The following is a 19,820-nucleotide window of genomic DNA, read 5'->3' as shown; positions in this document are numbered from 1 at the left end:
TTACACTATGATGCCTTCAGGCTCTGCTCAGTGAACATGAGTACTGGCTGAAGGTACATTATAACAGTTATCATGATGTGTTCACATGTCATCTGTAAAATGTAGTTTTGGTGATGAACTTAGAGGTGTGTGCATGTGTGTGCGTGCGCGCACGCACGAGTGTTGTTTACTCTGTGAACATATTTGTGACTTTTGAGCAGCAGAGTGACGGTGAATAACTTGATAACTGTCCTTCAGAATAAAAGCACTGATCTCTGTCAGAGAGATTGATGTTCCTGCAGCTGAGCTTCAGTTTGTAACAAAGTAAAGACGACATGAAGGAAGATAAAGACGTTTTAACAACGCGATCACACTGAACGTCACTCTTTAGTTACCTGGATGTAACTCCAGTTCTATGAATGTTTGTTGCTCAACGTCGTGTCTCAAAGTAAAAGTATGAAGCAGCAAACAGAGTGATCATAAACAACCAGAAAGCAACCTCCGGTTCTTTAGAGTGAAGTCAAAGCTTCATGTGTTAAACCTGCATTCTCTCTAGCGACTCCTCTGGTTGTATAGAAGTCTATGAGAAAATGACTCTACTTCTCTCTTGATTTATTACCTCAGTAAACATGAGTTTATGGTCTCAATCTCTAGTTTCAAGTCTTCTTCAATACAGCATGATGTTCATTTAGTACATTATGGTCCATTTAGAGTCAAACAGTCTAAATGGACAGGTCATTAGGTCTCTTCTTCAGACGAAATGCCGAACTAAAGGCTTGAAAACGTCCAAAAACAAAAGAGAGACGTTGCAACGACCAATTTTCTAAACAGTCTGTGGTTACAACACAATTGTCAAGTGAAATGTGTTCCTGTCTGTCCATCAGATGGTGGGTAAGATGGGCGGAGAAGCCATGTCTCACCTCAACAGCTCTTCAGGAAGTGTGGAGCCCTCGCTGTACTACGCCGGACAGAAGCGACCAGGAGAGGACGGAGGTGAGGGAATCAGTTCATGAGAGACAACCTGTCCGTTCTGGTCATCAGGTCTCTTCTTCAGGACAACATAAAGTCCTTCATGTCTAATCTGTGTCTCTGTCTCTCAGTAGGTAACCAGCTAGCAGCCATGGGCCATCAAAGGTACGATCAGCACAACGTATTGATCTCACACACACACACACAGCAGGGTGATAATGACACACACATAATGAGGCGCGTTCAGCATCATATTCCTGTTTGCTAATAGACACCAGTGTTGGGCTGTAACGGTAGACAAGTGTTTATAGATCTGTTCTGCGACAGTCGCCATCAACATAATCACTTATTGTGTGTGTGTGTGTGTGTGTGTGTGTGTGTGTGTGTGTGTGTGTGTGTGTGTGTGTGTGTGTGTGTGTGTGTGTGTGTGTGTGTGTGTGTGTGTGTGTGTGTGTGTGTGTGTGTGTGTGTGTGTGTGTGTGTGTGTGTGTGTGTGTGTGTGTGTGTGTGTGTGTGTGTGTGTGTGTGTGTGTGTGTGTGTGTTGCAGCAGGGTAATCACAGAGGATTACAAGGTCCCCGACAGGATGGTTGGCTTCAGTGAGTATGACCTCCGACCTCTCACTGCTTCCTGCTGGTCGTCCAAACAGTCCAGCTGATCTGAAGTCTGGACCAACAGTTCATCTTCATTCTTTGGCATTTTAATCCCCTTTTTTATTTAATCCAGAACCTGACATAGAACGTTCTACCCGTTCTAACACTCTTCACCTGTAACCTGACCTTGGACTGATTACCTGAGGAAGAACCTCCAGCCTGAGCTAAAGCTAGCCTAGAACCTTTAACCAGAGCTAAAACCTTTTCACTTAATATCTACAATAGAACCTAGAACCTGACTTCTGTCAGCTCTGTTTAACTCACCTTAGAACCTTGCACCTGAGCTAGAACATTTTTCCTCAACTGATCTAGAAAATGTTTACTTCAAGTGGAACATTTATATCTTCTCAGCTGACCTGAAACCTTAACTAGAACCTTTTATATTCTGACCTAGAACCTTTTCTCTTGACCTACATCCTTTAACCTTCTTTACCCGAAAGCCCCCCACGGGGGACTTTTTAGAAAAGTTTAGCGTACAGCGTGTCGTAGAATGCACTTTTCATAAACAAATATAATTAATTCTCCAGACACATTATATACCGAATTAACGAAAAAAGTCTGGGCAACATCATCATAACAGCCATTTTAAACACTGCAAACACAATTATACACAAACTAATATCATATCTAGAAGATTTACAACAATATCATGTATTTTTCGCCAAAAATCGGCCAACTATGTTCTCCGTTTGCATCTCCCATCACAAAGCTGGCAGCGATCATGGCGGATTGATACATGCGGAAGGATTAGGATTCCACCCCGCGTCGATTCATGCTCGCCAAATCTCACTCAAAAGTTACATAAACAAAGCCAACGAAACACTCTACCACTCCACAGCAAAAAAATTGAAACGCAGCGTACCTTTTGGTGATTTTCATGCCGAAAAACGCAGGTAATCCATTGAAATCTGCACCAGCGCTATAGTCCGTCTCCCCCTCCGTGTGTGTGAAGTGAAATGCAGGGCCTGGGAGCTTCTATGTGGAAATGGTCAGCATTCCCTTCCTGGACCAATGGTTTTACTCGTGGGGGTTGTGCCAAGCAGATCGAGATTTTGAGTGGCTAAAAACTCTGTCAATCTACTAAATAACCCGACTACTGCTTTCGTGAGTCTCTTACGCACTGAACAAGGTGTCACGTGATGAAATCCGCCAATCACAGGCCTTACAAAGGCTTACATAGACACAGACAGAGAGGAGAAAATTCCATGGAGACATACGAGAGCTCAAAATGATGCCAAACTGCTTTATTAGGATTATTGAACACTCTTAGTGATAAGAAGAGTGAATATATAGTTAATATATAGTTATATAGTATATAAAATTAGAATAGAGCAGCGCAACAGCTGGTTCCAAAAATGAGAATTTGGCATGACTCAGACCTCTATTATGCTGGCCTGCTTCACTCAATCGAAGTAAAATTTGTTGTGGAGACTGTAAACATGTTGTGCTATGACTGTGGTGTATTTTTAGGCTTCGATCTGCATTATTTCAAATAAATATTTTCAATAGAGGTGCTTTTTTTTTTCAGGCGAACCTGAAAGTTTTCAATTTGAGCTGTGTACCATCTTCATTCACTATTAACCAGTAACATATACACAATATGTACACATCTGAGCAAGTGTCTCACAAGTTTTACCTGTATTATACCATCACAATGATTCAAATAAACCTTGTAGTTAGAGATCTGCACACTCTTTAGTATGGGTATGCAATTTTCGAGCAGAGGCCTAAAAATAGGGCTAGGGCCCAAAGCTAAACCAGAACCCTTTTCACCTAAATCTGAATTGTTTTCACCGTACCTGGAACCTTCCATCTGACTCTCAAAGTTGAAGCATACATAGAACCCTCTACTTTACTTAGAACCTTTTTTACTTGAGGTAGAAGCTTTCACACCACTTCCAATTCAGCCAGAATCTTAAAATGAGAACTTTTTCAGAAGAGATCAAATCTTCCTCTTACAACTTTTTCACATGACCTTGACTACTTTAACTGAGCTAGAACCTACTACTTGACTTTTCATCTTATCTAGAATCTCTTTGTACCTGAACTAGAACATTTTCCTCTGAGCTACAAAACCTACTATCTTTATACCGACTAAAAGCCTTCCTAGAACCTGTTCCTCTAAACTAGAATCTTTCAGCTGATCGTATACATGACCTAGGCTTTAACCTGAACCAGAACCTTTTTATCCTGACCTAAAACCTTTAAACCAACCATAGACCTTTTAAGCATACCTATATCTTTTACTTGAGCTAGAACTTTTCATCTGACCCTAAACACTTCCAGTTTAGCTAGAACCTTTATCCTGACCCAGAACCTTTATCCTGACCTGATAATGAGATGTTGATCCGTCGACATAACGTTTCTTTGCTCTTGTCCTCCAGTCATTGGAAGAGGAGGTGAGCAGATCACCAGGATCCAGTTGGAGTCTGGCTGCAAGATCCAGATTGCTGCTGGTGAGTCTGATTTATCAACGTACTTCTCCAAAATTCTCTTTGTAGAGATTAATTATTCAGATTAAGCATTGATGACACTGCTGCTCCTCGAATCTTCACAAACAGCCGGTTCATCTAAAGTATTGTTTCTGCTTCTCTCTGATTGGTCACTTGTTTAAAAACTCTGACGGCCTTTACAAACCGGAGGAGTGATGAATACACAACACGAAAATATATGTAGCATCAAAATACCTTTTTAGTTAAATACTCTGAGTTCCCGCCCGAGTAAACACGTACAGTGTTTATGTCTGGGGCTTTTATTGTGAAAGGTAAGAGTTGATCTAGAAGCCCCCCTGTTGTTGCACACTGCCATGTATGTTTTTAATATGTCCAACAAACAAGATCAACAATTTAACAAATGAATCACAAGAAAAAAGCCTCCGTGTGTGAAGGCCTTTAGGAGTAGTTCAAGTTTAAATATCATTTAACCGACCAGCTGTTTGAGAGAGACAACAGGCAGCATGGGAACGTGTTGATGTGTGTGTGTGTGTGTGTGTGTGTGTGTGTGTGTGTGTGTGTGTGTGTGTGTGTGTGTGTGTGTGTGTGTGTGTGTGTGTGTGTGTGTGTGTGTGTGTGTGTGTGTGTGTGTGTGTGTGTGTGTGTGTGTGTGTGTGTGTGTGTGTGCAGACAGCGGAGGTCTGATGGAGCGGCCATGTTCCCTGACTGGAACTCCAGAGAGCATCGAGTGAGTTTCTAAACATCCACCTTCAACTCCTCTAATAACATCACCTGCTCACCTCCACCTGCTGCTCACCTCCTCTGTCTGTCTGTCTCCAGGCAGGCCAAGCGTCTGCTGATCCAGATTGTGGATCGCTGCAGAAATGGTCCGGGTTTCCACGGCGAAGGTGAAGGCGGAGCCTCCGTGCAGGAGATGCTGATCCCAGCCAGTAAGGTGGGGCTGGTGATTGGCAGAGGAGGAGACACCATCAAACAGCTACAGGTAAAAAAAAAATGATTGGCCGTTGTGTCACTCCACAAACACTTGGTTCTCTTTAAACGTCTCTGACTGCATGCTGCTGTTGTTGTTGTTGTTGTGCGTCAGGAGCGAGCGGGCGTGAAGATGATGATGATCCAGGACGGTCCGATGCCGACAGGAGCCGACAAACCTCTCCGCATCTCTGGAGACCCGTACAAAGTGCAGGTAAAAAACACACAAGAACAAATGGTACAAACATAAACAGTTTGAGATGTTGGATGAAGAGATACGGGCTCCTACTGTGGTCCAGGTACACGTATCTCTTAACAAAAACTGTACCAGCTGCTAACGCTAACCTCTGAGCTACAAAACCTACACTCTTTATACCGACTGAAAGCCTTCCTACACACCTAGAACCTGTTCCACTGAGATAGAATCTTCCATCTGACCGTATACATGACCTAGAACCTTTAATCTGAGCTGGAACCGTTTTATCCTGACCTAGAACCTTTAATCTGAGCTGGAACCTTTTTATCCTGACCTAGAACCTTCAATCTGAGCTGGAACCTTTTTATCCTGACCTAGAACCTTTAATCTGACCTGGAACCTTTTTATCCTGACCAAGAACCTTTAATCTGACCTGGAACCTTTTTATCCTGACCTAGAACCTTCAATCTGAGCTGGAACCTTTTTATCCTGACCTAGAACCTTCAATCTGAGCTGGAACCGTTTTATCCTGACCTAGAACCTTCAATCTGAGCTGGAACCTTTTTATCCTGACCTAGAACCTTTAATCTCAGCTGGAACCGTTTTATCCTGACCTAGAACCTTCAATCTGAGCTGGAACCTTTTTATCCTGACCTAGAACCTTCAATCTGAATCAGAACCTTTTATCCTGACCTAGAACCTTTAATCTGAATCAGAACCTTTTTATCCTGACCTAGAACCTTTAATCTGAATCAGAACCTTTTTATCCTGACCTAGAACCTTTAATCTGAATCAGAACCTTTTTATCCTGACCTAGAACCTTCAATCTAAACCTACAGTAATACAAACCCTAAAACCAAGTCTAAAGCGATCACATCAGGACTGCAGTGGAAATAAGTCGTGTGACTTTATAGAAATATCTTGATGAAGTTCAGTACTGCAATGAACTAACATGAGCTAAAGTATTTTAAACGTCTGACTGTTTACTTGGTGTCTCTTCGGCAGGCAGCGAGGGAGTTGGTGTTGGAGGTGATCAGGGAGAAGGACGGAGATTTCAGGTCAGGACGCAACGACTTCAGCGCCCGCCTGGGAGGAGCCAGCCTGGACGTACGACACGCACAAACAAATGCACACTGTTAGCATTTTGTTAGCAGCTAGCATGTTTGAGCGTCCGTTTCGAACCACTACTTAAAAGGTACATTCATGTCTAGTCCGTCTCTCTGCAGGTTCCGGTTCCCAGGTTTGCTGTTGGCATCGTGATCGGCAGGAACGGAGAAATGATCAAGAAGATCCAGAATGATGCCGGAGTCCGAATCCAGTTTAAAGCAGGTCTGTTCACACCAGAAGATCCAGTTCAAACTGGTCAGGTAACATCAGTGTAATCCTGTTCAATCTGGTCTGTTAACATCAGTATAGTCCAGTTCAAACTGGTCTGTTAACATCAGTATAGTCCTGTTCAAACTGGTCTGTTAACATCAGTATAGTCCTGTTCAAACTGGTCTGTTAACATCAGTACAGTCTGTTAACATCAGTATAGTCCTGTTCAAACTGGTCTGTTAACATCAGTATAGTCCTGTTCAAACTGGTCTGTTAACATCAGTATAGTCCTGTTCAAACTGCTCTGTTAACATCAGTATAGTCCTGTTCAAACTGGTCTGTTAACATCAGTATAGTCCTGTTCAAACTGGTCTGTTAACATCAGTATAGTCCAGTTCAAACTGGTCTGTTAACATCAGTATAGTCCAGTTCAAACTGGTCTGTTAACATGAGTATAATCCAGTTCAAACTGGTCTGTTAACATGAGTATAATCCTGTTCAAACTGGTCTGTTAACATGAGTATAATCCAGTTCAAACTGGTCTGTTAACATGAGTATAATCCAGTTCAAACTGGTCTGTTAAAATCAGTATAATCTAGGGGTGCAACGGATCACAAACCTCACGGTTCTTGAGTCACGGTTCGGATCAACAAAGAAAAGGGGAGCAGACAAATATAACTTTGCTTTCCATTTATTAATTAATCACTTAAATCACTTAAAGAAAAGAACTTTGAGCTATAGTCTTAAATGAAAACACAAATATTGAAGATGTCCAATTTGAAACAAAATGAAATAAATAAATAAAAATAAAACATTCAAATATACTCAATTCTGCTAAGTTTAAGGCAACATGAGGTATGTTGATGCCCTCGTCCTTTGATCAATACTGAAAGAAAGAAACAGCCAGTGAGCTAGCTTCCACTGTTTACACTGAACTGAACTGCTCGGAAACAACTTGGGTCTATGTTTACTTCCTGTCAGGTTATGCCATTCAAATACACTGAAATAATTTTACATTACTGTGACATTGTTTTCAAAAAGATGAGAATATCTCCATTGCCTGGAGACCTGGGTAGACCTTTCTGTGGTGACTGGGATATTACTATTGGGTGTGTCTAGCTTCCACTCTGATGCTTCTGTCAGCACCTGACCCAGGTGTGTGTGACTCTCACAGAGGGGGCGTGTCTACAGTACCGGACTATGAATCTCCCACTCCGCCGTGATGAAGTGAGCGGTCACAGTCAGCCGTTATCCTGTGTCTTTCTCTTTAAACAACGGCTACATACCGTAACTCTTTGGCCACCACCCTCATCCGTCATTATGAGTTACAGGGAAGACAAAATGCTCCCAAATTTGCGACTTAAATGACGCCGGGGGCTTCTGAAGCTCCTCCGTTCCTCTGCTCGCCGTGACTCACCGTTAAATGCTTCACACTCCGTTCACGTGAGCACACTACTGCTTTATATCTGTTCACTGACACTGCATTGATATTCGGGGACTTGTTACTTGAAAAGGAACAGCAGCAGTATAACTTTATTACACACTGTGATGATTAAACTGTAAAAAAAACAAAAAAAAACTCAATTAATACGCGGTTCACAAGTGTGCCGAACCGTGAGTGATCCGAACCGATCACGGGTGGATCCGTGATCGGTTTACAACTAGTATAATCCAGGTCAACATCAGTATAATCCTGGTCTGTTAAAATCAGTATAATCCAGTTTAAACGTAGTCTCATGATACCAGGATAAACCAGATTAAACTAGCTTGTTTACACCAATGTAATTCAGATTAGACTGGTCTATTGATACCAGTATAATACTCTTTAGAACTGGCCTTCCAACACCAGTAAAATCCAGTTTAAAGTGTGTTTACACAGGTAATCCAGGTTAAAATCATTATAATCCAGTCCATGTAATCCAGTTTAGTCTGTCTACACCGGTATAATTCAGATTAAACCAGTCTCTTAATGGAGTTATGATGGAGCCTCTCTGTGTCTCCTCTAGATGATGGCATCAGTCCAGAGCGTGTGGCCATGGTGATGGGTCAGCCAGACCGCTGTCAGCATGCTGTCCACCTCATCAACGAGCTCATCCAGACCGCACAGGTAACACACTCTCACACACACACTCACACACGGGTAGACTCGTCTACACTGAACTGTGATGATGTCCTCGGTGCTCTCTTCACTCTGTTTGTGTTTCGTAGGAGCGTGATGGTTTTGGCTCGGCCCTGCGGAGCGGCAGAGTCAGAGGTCGTGGTGATTGGACTATGGGCTCTCCTGGTCCGCTACAGGAAGTGACCTACACCATCCCTGCTGACAAGTGTGGCCTGGTCATCGGCAAAGGTAGAAGAAGAAATCTGTTTGAATCTCGCCAGCAGCATGATGATGATGTAAACACAAAGGCCAACATGTTTAAGGAAAAGGAACGCTGTAGGGGGGCGGTAAAGGAACGCTGTAGGGGGGCGGTAAAGGAACGCTGTAGGGAGGCGGTAAAGGAACGCTGTAGGGGGGCGGTAAAGGAACGCTGTAGGGAGGCGGTAAAGGAACGCTGTAGGGGGGCGGTAAAGGAACGCTGTAGGGGGGCGGTAAAGGAACGCTGTAGGGGGGCGGTAAAGGAACGCTGTAGGGGGCGGTAAAGGAACGCTGTAGGGGGGCGGTAAAGGAACGCTGTAGGGAGGCGGTAAAGGAACGCTGTAGGGGGGCGGTAAAGGAACGCTGTAGGGGGCGGTAAAGGAACGCTGTAGGGGGGCGGTAAAGGAACGCTGTAGGGGGGCGGTAAAGGAACGCTGTAGGGAGGCGGTAAAGGAACGCTGTAGGGGGGCGGTAAAGGAACGCTGTAGGGGGGCGGTAAAGGAACGCTGTAGGGGGCGGTAAAGAGTAGTATGTATTTAGATACCCATCCATTAAATTATGCCTGCATCATTCTGCATCTCTACTTGTAACTTTTTCTAATATTACAAATGCATTGAACTTATAGGCAGGAACTGCTTTTGGAATCAATCGGTGAGATATAAAGATATAAATACTACGGTGGTTTAAAGTTGAATGTGTGTAGAGGGATATGAGGCTGAACCAGCTGAACACATTTACTAAAGGAAACGGCTCACTGACAGGAGCACACAAGGTTTTAGATTAATAATAATTAATAATAATTTAGAATGTTTTTGGCATACGTGCATTTCCTCCTTTTGAACATACGTAAACATCTAGTGTGGATCCTACGCTCTGTTTTATAACTCAGTTCAAATATCAGCAGTGATTCCATTCAATCTGAACACATTGAGAGCATTTCCTGCTTTTATTTGTTCTTGATTGAAATATTTCTAAAATCCGAAGCCTCTGAACCGGAGAACTAAAAAAAAGAAAAAAATAATAAAATTGTGACTAACACCAACAGGCAGGAGCTCCATCAGCCCCACTCGACCGTGTGTGTGTGTGTGTGTGTGTGGGGTCAAGCAGCAGCTTCCAAAATAAAAGCATCAGGAAAAAAAGAAATGTCAAGCACTCAATGTTTAGACACCATATGGTCTGTTTGTGTGTCTGGTGGTCTATTGTTAGTCAGGACTCATGAACGTTCTAATGTCTACACACACTTTTTAAACCTGCCAGTAAATTAAAGGGTTTTTAATTTACTGGCATCAGATAAAAATAAACTAAAATCTACTTTAAATAGAAACAATATCAAGTAGTAAGATAATAATATAAATATATGATATTTGCGTATATATAATATGTTAGAAATAATCCTGATAATGATTGAGTCATTTTAAAGTCCAGAGTTTTTATTGAAGAAAACGCTTTATATTAATAATTAATATGAAACATTTCACCAATAAATGTTTGTTTACCAAAATGAATATAAGACAGCTGACCGTTACAGTGGCATCATCAGGAAGCTGAAAAATACATCATTTTATAAATAAACATGGTCGTATGGAAGATTTAAAGTCATCAAAACAGAATGAATGTCAGAAGAAGTCTGAACAATATGTAGATTTATTCACAGATCTGCTCACTCGATGGCTCTCACCTCATAAAAGCTCCATCAATGGTCTCCTCATTAGGTTAACAAAGAGTTAATGACCTCAGCATATGCTGCTGACCAGGAGGAGGAGGAGGAGGAGGAGGAGGAGGCTACATTTTAAAGTTTTAGCGTCTAGTGTTCAGTGAACAGGTGGAAGCTTCGTTCATAACGTTTGTTTGTTGTGTTTGAAGACGGTGTTTGTGCACAGTGGTGTATTTGTTGAATTTAAGGATGTTCATTTATCATGTTGTGTTGTCCGAGCATCACCTCTCTCTGTGTTTCCAGGTGGAGAAACCATTAAGAGTATTAACCAGCAGTCTGGAGCTCACGTGGAGCTGCAGAGGAACCCCCCCCCCTCCACCGACCCAAACACCCGGGTCTTCACCATCAGAGGAACCGCCCAGCAGATGGACCTGGCCCGCCAGCTCATAGACGACAAGATCGGGGTACGCAAAACGAACGCACCTCCGTACGACGACACTCATTTAGACTGTAGAACAATAATCAGGTTTTTAATCACAGTCTGACTTCAGTCTGAATTATATTAATGAGTTCAAAGATGCTTTTATTGTCTGTCAGGAGATTTATATTAGTCATGCGCTGAATTATTGTTGCATGTCGAAAAATACACTAAATAAATTAAATATACTAGCAAACAAATTATTATCAAAAACAACTTTAAATGTAAAACTCCACTCAATTAATAGATATAAGGTGGACTGTTGAGATGTTGATGTGTAGATTTAAGGTGGACTGTTGAGATGTGTAGATTTAAGGTGGACTGTTGAGATGTGTAGATTTAAGGTGGACTGTTGAGATGTGTAGATTTAAGGTGGACTGTTGAGATGATGCTGTGTAGATTTAAGGTGGACTGTTCTAACAGAATGTGTCTCTGGTCTTCAGGGCTCAGGGATCATGAGTAACGGAGGTTTTGGATTCAGTCCCTTCACTCAGGGTCCTGCTACACACCAGAAGTAAGAAGCTCCGTCTATTCATCTTATCCACTTCAGTTTGTCAGTGTGTTGATGATGATGAAGTATTATTAATGTGTGTGTGTGTGTGTGTGTGTGTGTGTGTGTGTGTGTGTGTGTACGTACACAGCTGTGGCAATGGTCAGACCTTCCTGACTGGCGTTTGGGGAAACACCTACCAGACCAGCTGGCAGAACCCTGGACAACAAGACCCTGGTAACACACACACACACACATCGTGAGACAAAAGAAGTACAAATAAAAACATTTGTAACTATATGTATGTTTGTCTCTGTTCAGTAGTCCTACCAGGCCGCCAAACACCAGTTGATAGATATGGTGTGAAACCATGGTGACCAGTGTTATTATGGGATGTGTTCCTTCATGAACATGAGTCACCGTGGTGGTTTTCAGACTCACTGTCTGTTTGTGTCTGTAGGTCAACAGAACCAACCTCAGAGCCTGATGGCAGACTACAGTAAGGCCTGGGAGGACTACTACAAGAAGCAGAGTACGACCTGTCTGTCTGAACCTACGTCTGTGTGTCTGAACCTACGTCTGTCTGTCTGAACCTACGTCTGTCTGTCTGAACCTACGTCTGTGTGTCTGAACCTACGTCTGTGTGTCTGAACCTACGTCTGTGTGTCTGAACCTACGTCTGTGTGTCTGAACCTACGTCTGTGTGTCTGAACCTACATCTGTGTGTCTGAACCTACCTCTGTGTGTCTGAACCTACGTCTGTCTGTCTGAACCTACGTCTGTCTGTCTGAACCTACGTCTGTCTGTCTGAACCTACGTCTGTCTGTCTGAACCTACGTCCGTCTGTCTGAACCTACGTCTGTGTGTCTGAACCTACGTCTGTCTGTCTGAACCTACGTCTGTCTGTCTGAACCTACGTCTGTGTGTCTGAACCTACGTCTGTGTGTCTGAACCTACGTCTGTGTGTCTGAACCTACGTCTGTGTGTCTGAACCTACGTCTGTCTGTCTGAACCTACGTCTGTCTGTCTGAACCTACGTCTGTCTGTCTGAACCTACGTCTGTGTGTCTGAACCTACGTCCGACTGTCTGAACCTACGTCCGACTGTCTGAACCTACGTCCGTCTGTCTGAACCTACGTCCGTGTGTCTGAACCTACGTCCGTGTGTCTGAACCTACGTCTGTGTGTCTGAACCTACGTCTGTGTGTCTGAACCTACGTCTGTGTGTCTGAACCTACGTCTGTCTGTCTGAACCTACGTCCGTCTGTCTGAACCTACGTCCGTCTGTCTGAACCCACGTCCGTCTGTCTGAACGTCTCTCTCTCTCTGAACGTCTCTCTCTCTCTGAACGTCTCTCTCTCTCTCTCTCTCTCTCTTTGAACGTCTCTCTCTCTCTCTCTGAATGTCTCTCTCTCTCTCTGAACGTCTCTCTCTCTCTCTGTCTGAACGTCTCTCTCTCTCTGAACGTCTCTCTCTCTCTCTCTCTCTCTGAATGTCTCTCTCTCTCTCTGAACGTCTCTCTCGCTGTCTGAACGTCTCTCTCTCTCTCTCTCGCTGTCTGAACGTCTCTCTCTCTCTCTCTGTCTGAACGTCTCTCTATCTCTCTCTCTCTCTGAATGTCTCTCTCTCTCTGTCTGAACGTCTCTCTCTCTCTGAACGTCTCTCTCTCTCTCTGTCTGAACGTCTCTCTCTCTGAACGTCTCTCTCTCTCTCTGTCTGAACGTCTCTCTCTCTCTGAACGTCTCTCTCTCTGTCTGAACGTCTCTCTCTCTCTCTCTGTCTGAACGTCTCTGTCTCTCTCTGTCTGAACGTCTCTCTCTGTCTGAACGTCTCTCTCTCTCTGTCTGAACGTCTCTCTCTCTCTGTCTGAACGTCTCTCTCTCTCTGTCTGAACGTCTCTCTCTCTCTGTCTGAACGTCTCTCTCTCTCTGTCTGAACGTCTCTCTCTGTCTGAACGTCTCTCTCTCTCTGTCTGAACGTCTCTCTCTCTCTGTCTGAACGTCTCTCTCTGTCTGAACGTCTCTCTCTGTCTGAACGTCTCTCTCTCTCTGTCTGAACGTCTCTCTCTCTCTGTCTGAACGTCTCTCTCTCTCTGTCTGAACGTCTCTCTCTCTCTGTCTGAACGTCTCTCTCTCTCTGTCTGAACGTCTCTCTCTCTCTGTCTGAACGTCTCTCTCTCTCTCTGTCTGAACCTCTCTCTCTCTGTCTGAACGTCTCTCTCTCTCTCTGAACGTCTCTCTCTGTCTGAACGTCTCTCTCTGTCTGAACGTCTCTCTCTCTCTGTCTGAACGTCTCTCTCTCTCTGTCTGAACGTCTCTCTCTCTCTGTCTGAACGTCTCTCTCTCTGTCTGAACGTCTCTCTCTCTGTCTGAACGTCTCTCTCTCTCTGTCTGAACGTCTCTCTCTCTGTCTGAACGTCTCTCTCTCTCTGTCTGAACGTCTCTCTCTCTCTGTCTGAACGTCTCTCTCTCTGTCTGAACGTCTCTCTCTCTCTGTCTGAACGTCTCTCTCTCTCTGTCTGAACGTCTCTCTCTCTCTGTCTGAACATCTCTCTCTCTCTGTCTGAACGTCTCTCTCTCTCTGTCTGAACATCTCTCTCTCTCTGTCTGAACGTCTCTCTCTCTGTCTGAACGTCTCTCTCTCTCTCTGTCTGAACGTCTCTCTCTCTCTGTCTGAACGTCTCTCTCTCTCTGTCTGAACGTCTCTCTCTCTCTCTGTCTGAACGTCTCTCTCTCTCTCTGAACGTCTCTCTCTCTCTGTCTGAACGTCTCTCTCTCTCTCTGTCTGAACGTCTCTCTCTCTCTCTCTCTCTGAACGTCTCTCTCTCTCTCTCTGAACGTCTCTCTCTCTGTCTGAACGTCTCTCTCTCTGTCTGAACGTCTCTCTCTCTCTGTCTGAACGTCTCTCTCTCTCTGTCTGAACGTCTCTCTCTCTCTGTCTGAACGTCTCTCTCTCTCTGTCTGAACGTCTCTCTCTGTCTGAACGTCTCTCTCTGTCTGAACGTCTCTCTCTCTCTGAACGTCTCTCTCTCTCTCTCTGAACGTCTCTCTCTCTGAACGTCTCTCTCTCTCTCTGAACGTCTCTCTCTCTCTGAACGTCTCTCTCTGTCTGAACGTCTCTCTCTGTCTGTCTGAACGTCTCTCTCTCTGTCTGAACGTCTCTCTCTCTCTGTCTGAACGTCTCTCTCTCTCTCTGTCTGAACGTCTCTCTCTCTCTCTGTCTGAACGTCTCTCTCTCTCTCTGTCTGAACGTCTCTCTCTCTCTCTCTGTCTGAACGTCTCTCTCTCTCTCTCTGTCTGAACGTCTCTCTCTCTCTCTCTGTCTGAACGTCTCTCTCTCTCTCTGTCTGAACGTCTCTCTCTCTCTCTCTGAACGTCCCTCCAATTACTAAACAGAGTAAATGATGTAAGACAGAACATAGAGACAGACATATGTCCCTCAAGAGGAAGAAACCAAACTCAGCTAAAAGAGAGAAACTATTGGGTCGACGTTCATTGTGTGACTCACACAAAGACAGAGTCCTGATGAGACATGTTGATGATGTTCACACTAACAAAGAGATCAAACCAGCAGAGACGTGATGTGTGTCCTCATGTGTGCGTGTGTGTCCTCATGTCCCTGTGTGTGTGTCCTCATGTCACTTTGTGTGTGTCCGCATGTCCGTGTGTCCTCATGTCGCTTTGTGTGTGTCCTCATGTCGCTGTGTGTGTGTGTCCTCATGTCCGTGTGTCCTCATGTCCCTGTCTGTCTGTCCTGATGTCCCTGTGTGTCCTGATGTCCTGATGTCCCTGTGTGTCCTCAGGTCAGTCTTCTCAGCAGAGTTCTGTCCCAGACTACACTGCAGCGTTAGCAGAATACTACAGACAGCAGCAGCCGTACCTGTGGAACGCCGCCCAGATACAGGTAACACACAGCACGCTCACCTGGTCTCTAGCTGGTCTCTAGCTGAACCAGGTTCTGGTCTGCAGTATTACTTTAGAAAGTTCTGCTGATCCAGAATCCATCAGGGGGGATTTCAAACACAATCTTTAAAGAAAAATATAGAAACATTTCAGACGTTAAACCTAATGGTACAAAGAAACAAGAATATATATATTGTATATATATTATTATATTTATATATATCTTTTTTTCTTCCAGTGAAATTGGGTGTAATATTTGTTATTGTTACCATAAATATATTCGTAATCAATAAGTTGAATAATGTTTGACGTATTTCTTCTACACGACACGTAAACCATTCATTCGACTCCACGGCTGCAACAACGTCTAAAGCAGAACGACGAAGAACAATGATGTCATTTCCTGTCTCTTCAGGATCACTAGAGGCCCCTCCCCTCACCAGGTGAAGGCCCTGGACGGTCGTCGACAGCAACCGAATCGGGGTTTCCTAGCAACGCTCTGCCGCTTCCTCCTTTTGTAGAGAAAAACAAACTTACGGATTAACTGAAACAAATCACGAACTCTTTCTTTTCTGTTTTTTTTTAACTTACAAAGTTGATATTTTGTCGGGCAGGTTTTCTGGGACTAGCCTCGGGTCTCCACAGACCTGCTTTCTCTTTTTGTTTTATTTTTATCAAACTTGAACTTAAAAGATTTATCAGTGTGGCTTTGAACAAAAAAACATCAGTATAATCTATATTTTGTCTAGTTTTATTTTCCAATAAGAAATCGTTATGAGGCTTAGCAGTCTTGAGTAAGAAAATCAGATATTATTATTATTATTATTATTTTTGTTTATGATAATGTTTTAAAAGCATGCGTCAGATTGTGTGTGTTGACTCTCAGTTATATTTTTTTTTTGGCATAGAAATATTTTTAATAGCGTCAGATGGAAATTTAATGTTTTACCGTCGGAGACAAAAAACTGTTTTTGTACTAAATTTGTGGTCGCTGGGTCTGTTTGTTCTCGGTCTAATTTTACCTGTTCAAGTCGCCATCTTGGAGGTACAATGACGCGTTTATTGTTTTCTTTTGTTGGTTTGATGATAGTTCTTATTCCTGTATCTCGATAGTGATTCTTTAGTTTTTATGATGTGATGATGAATAAATGATTTATATTGCGTTGTCTAAAGCCAGATCTCTCTGTGGTCAAACAGTTTGTGTCTCCAGCCGACGCCACGTTTCCTCCACAACTCAAGTTTCATTACAAAGAAAAGGGGAAAGTTACTTTAAACGTTACTGTTGTTGTAACTTAGTTCTCCGTTTCTACTTTTGCCGATTTTGTTTTGTAGAAGAAGTGTTGGTAGCTGAACAATGAAGTTATCGATTATATTAGCGATGTATTGCGCTAAACGTAGCAAGTTCGCAAAAAAAGATTTGTGCGTTACCTCCTGTGTGTCAGCGAAACGAATGTGGTGGTCGAACTGTTTTTTTGCTGTGTTTTATTAGCCGACTGTTTAACTGAAACGATGTCTTGCCTGAACAATAACTGTTTGTGTTAGCTGTATATGCGTTAGCTTAGCGGAGTGAGTTAGCTTTTAGTGAACATGCGCATTACCGTTTTTGTTTTTTGGGAGATATTGTGAATTTATCCTATTTGATAAAAAATATATAATAATCAGAACTGTCAGCAAACCAGTGAAAAAATGTCTCCAAAGAAGCTTCACTGGCATTAACGTCTAAATACAACCCAACAAACACGAATATCATCCACTCTGCTGCTCTTTACCTGCTAACAAACAATGTGGAACAATTAACAATAGTGAATTTAGGCTTAATATCCATGTATCCTTTATAACTACATGGCTAGCTAAGGGAGCGACATCTTTCAGTAATATGTTAGCGTTCCAAAATTATCCCTGATTCTCCCGACATGACGCCAATGTAGCATTCAAATGTTTGTTTGCGTTAGCTGTATGCGTTAGCTTAACCGTGTGATTTAGCTTTTACTGAACATGTGTGTTGCACGTTTTTTGTAAGTTGAATTAAAGTGGAGGCCGTTACGGTTTTCTGTGGCGTGTGTCAACAGAGTTAGCTTAACGTGCGCTAACGTGACGTTGCTACGCTCACAACTTCTAGTGAATAGTTGGTGAGAATGGAAACTTTAACGTCAGCCTCCCCGTTGTAATTTCACGTCAGATATTGATGAATTTCTCCCAATTTGATAAAGAATCCAAAACTGTCAGCAAACCAGTGAAAAGAAATGTGTTCAAATCAGCTTCACTGACATTAACATCTGAATAAAACTCAAACACAAATATCATCCACTCTGCTGCTTAAAAATAAGCTTAACATCTAAATTTAGCTGCTAACAAACTGTCATAACAATGTGAAACGATTCCAAATACCTAATTTAGGCTTAATATCCATTTATCTTTTAGAACCACATGGCCAGCTAAGGGAGCGACACCTTTCAGTAATGTGTCAGCGTTACAAAATTATCCCTGATTCTCCCAACATCCGAATATTCGTTAGCTAAACGTGTGTGGCGTGTGTTAGCTGAGCGGTACGTGTGTTAGCTGTAGGTTGTGCGTTAGCTGTAGGTTGTGCGTTAGCTGTAGGTTGTGCGTTAGCTGTAGGTTGTGTGTCTGTTAAGGCCGGATTATGTTTCTCGAACATTCATGTTCGTCATTTCAAATACGTTTTAAACACAAACATGGATGTATTTTTCATGTCCCAGCAGGATTTGTGATCTACCCGTCAGCTTGTTTTAACGTGCGTTTTCGATTTTTGACTTTACATTTTCTCCCTCCTTTGCATTAATTCACAGATTGTGTTCCTTCGTAGACGTGATTCCAGCTTTCGCTGTGTGTGTGTTTATGTGTGTGTGTTAGCATTGTGTGTATTTTTGTGCGTTAGCTAGCTGTTAGCGTGTCGGACCACAGAGAGGTTTGTCTTGCTTTGAGGGAGATCTGGCGTCTGTTGAGTTGAATATTGAATCAGTGGTTCTGCTTCTTGTATGTGTGATGATGACGATGATGATAATAATAATAATGACGACGATAATAATGAGTTCTCCTGTTCAGGGGGGTCTATTTAAATCTCTTTATCCGTTTTTGAGTATTCAGTTTGTCGATAAGATAATATGGTTTGTGTAAATTTCCACTTTCTGGCGGGTGCTCTCCAATTAAAAATGTACTTTGTTATCCTGTTAAATATGATATTGTTTAATTCACATGTTTGTGTCTAACCGATTTTGCAAAGAGAAGCTGAGTATGTGTTATTTTCTCAAGACTGCTAGGCTAACTGTCTCTCTCTCTTCTTGTCCGTCTGTCTCCGTCCGTCCGGACGTCGTCACGCTTTAAAAAGTTGCTGGGATTTGTGATTTGTTTTGTTTTTCCCCCAACACGTCTGTAATCGGACCATTTGATTACGTGAACGATCCCGCAGCTCATTAGCGTGGCGGCTCCCGAGATGAGGAGAGCTGTAGTGAAGGGGGTTTAACTCCCCCCGGAAAAATAATAATTAAAAAAGCACTGGAGTGGACGGTGGCTTGGTGTCTAGATTAAGTCCGACTTTGGCTAGATTCAGTCTGATTTAAAATAGATTAAGTCTGGCTTTTGCTGGATTAGATCTGACTGTGGATGGTTGTTTGGTGTCCAGCCCCCCCAGTTCAAGGTCCCCCCCCCCATCGGGTCTAAACCAGTAACCTACTGGTCACACCAAGCCCCACCCCAAACGTCTCAGAACCAGGACAGGACACGACGCCACCCGTCCACTCCGGTTTAGATCTTCCTAGTCCCGAGCCCTCGTCCTGAAGGGGTGACGGGGAGCCTTTCTTTGGTTTCTGTTGTTTTTCTAACGGACACACGTCCTAACTGTAACCTGCAGATTTTTCTATTAGATTCTATTGACCGATAAAGAGTTGTGTATGAACCCGAGCCACGAAACGGTGGAAGTGGAAGATGATGATGTTGATGATTAACATGAGGGCTAATAAACCGGCTCATTCTTTCTGACTCACTGACTGTTTTTTTGTGGAGATGAAACATGAACTGAATTAATAGAAACTGTCGTGGGATTTGGTGAAAATGATCAAAAACATCCTGGAAACCTTTTTGTGGTCTGTCGTCTCAAATCGTTTTTATGTTTAGTTAGTTTAAGGTCACTAGATCAATCCGGACGTCAGTAAATCAGGTTTGAACTAGATTAAGTCTGGCTTTAGCTAAATTTAATCTGGATTTAGCTAGATTAAGTCTGGCTTTAGCTAGGTTAAGTCTGGCTTTAGCTAGATTAAGTCTGGCTTTAGCTAAATTAAGTCTGGCTTTAACTAGGTTAAGTCTGGCTTTAACTAGGTTAAGTCTGGCTTTAACTAGGTTAAGTCTGGCTTTAGCTAGGTTAAGTCTGGCTTTAGCTAGATTAAGTC

The 19,820-nt window shown here is 43.0% G+C and overlaps 1 protein-coding gene across 13 annotated transcripts in view; it reads left to right on the top strand.

Annotated features, from left to right (window-relative positions):
- The window catches only part of LOC142939277 (far upstream element-binding protein 3-like), a 28,261-nt gene extending 8,848 nt beyond the window's left edge, over positions 1–19,413 (top strand). The window contains exons 2-18 of one of the 13 annotated variants that reach the window (XM_076082541.1): positions 864–972; positions 1,083–1,113; positions 1,500–1,546; positions 3,985–4,056; positions 4,723–4,780; positions 4,873–5,035; positions 5,138–5,236; positions 6,224–6,325; positions 6,430–6,547; positions 8,542–8,642; positions 8,744–8,882; positions 10,849–11,009; positions 11,467–11,537; positions 11,665–11,750; positions 11,974–12,045; positions 15,315–15,415; positions 15,788–19,413. In XM_076082541.1, coding sequence (XP_075938656.1) covers positions 864–972; positions 1,083–1,113; positions 1,500–1,546; positions 3,985–4,056; positions 4,723–4,780; positions 4,873–5,035; positions 5,138–5,236; positions 6,224–6,325; positions 6,430–6,547; positions 8,542–8,642; positions 8,744–8,882; positions 10,849–11,009; positions 11,467–11,537; positions 11,665–11,750; positions 11,974–12,045; positions 15,315–15,415; positions 15,788–15,808 — 1,551 coding nt within the window. In that variant the 3' untranslated portion in view covers positions 15,809–19,413. Of the gene's footprint in view, positions 1–863; positions 973–1,079; positions 1,114–1,496; positions 1,547–3,984; positions 4,057–4,722; positions 4,781–4,872; positions 5,036–5,137; positions 5,237–6,223; positions 6,326–6,429; positions 6,548–8,541; positions 8,643–8,743; positions 8,883–10,848; positions 11,010–11,466; positions 11,538–11,664; positions 11,751–11,973; positions 12,046–15,314; positions 15,416–15,787 lie in introns of all 13 variants that reach the window. The other 12 variants (XM_076082539.1, XM_076082540.1, XM_076082544.1 and 9 more) reach the window with 12 other exon arrangements.
- Positions 19,414–19,820: the final 407 nt, after the last annotated feature.

Source organism: Anarhichas minor, unplaced genomic scaffold (genome assembly GCF_050575085.1).
Source record: "Anarhichas minor isolate MPS153535 unplaced genomic scaffold, ASM5057508v1 ptg000095l, whole genome shotgun sequence".
Taxonomy (NCBI): domain Eukaryota; kingdom Metazoa; phylum Chordata; class Actinopteri; order Perciformes; family Anarhichadidae; genus Anarhichas; species Anarhichas minor.
This window is presented reverse-complemented; position numbering and strand designations above follow the sequence as displayed.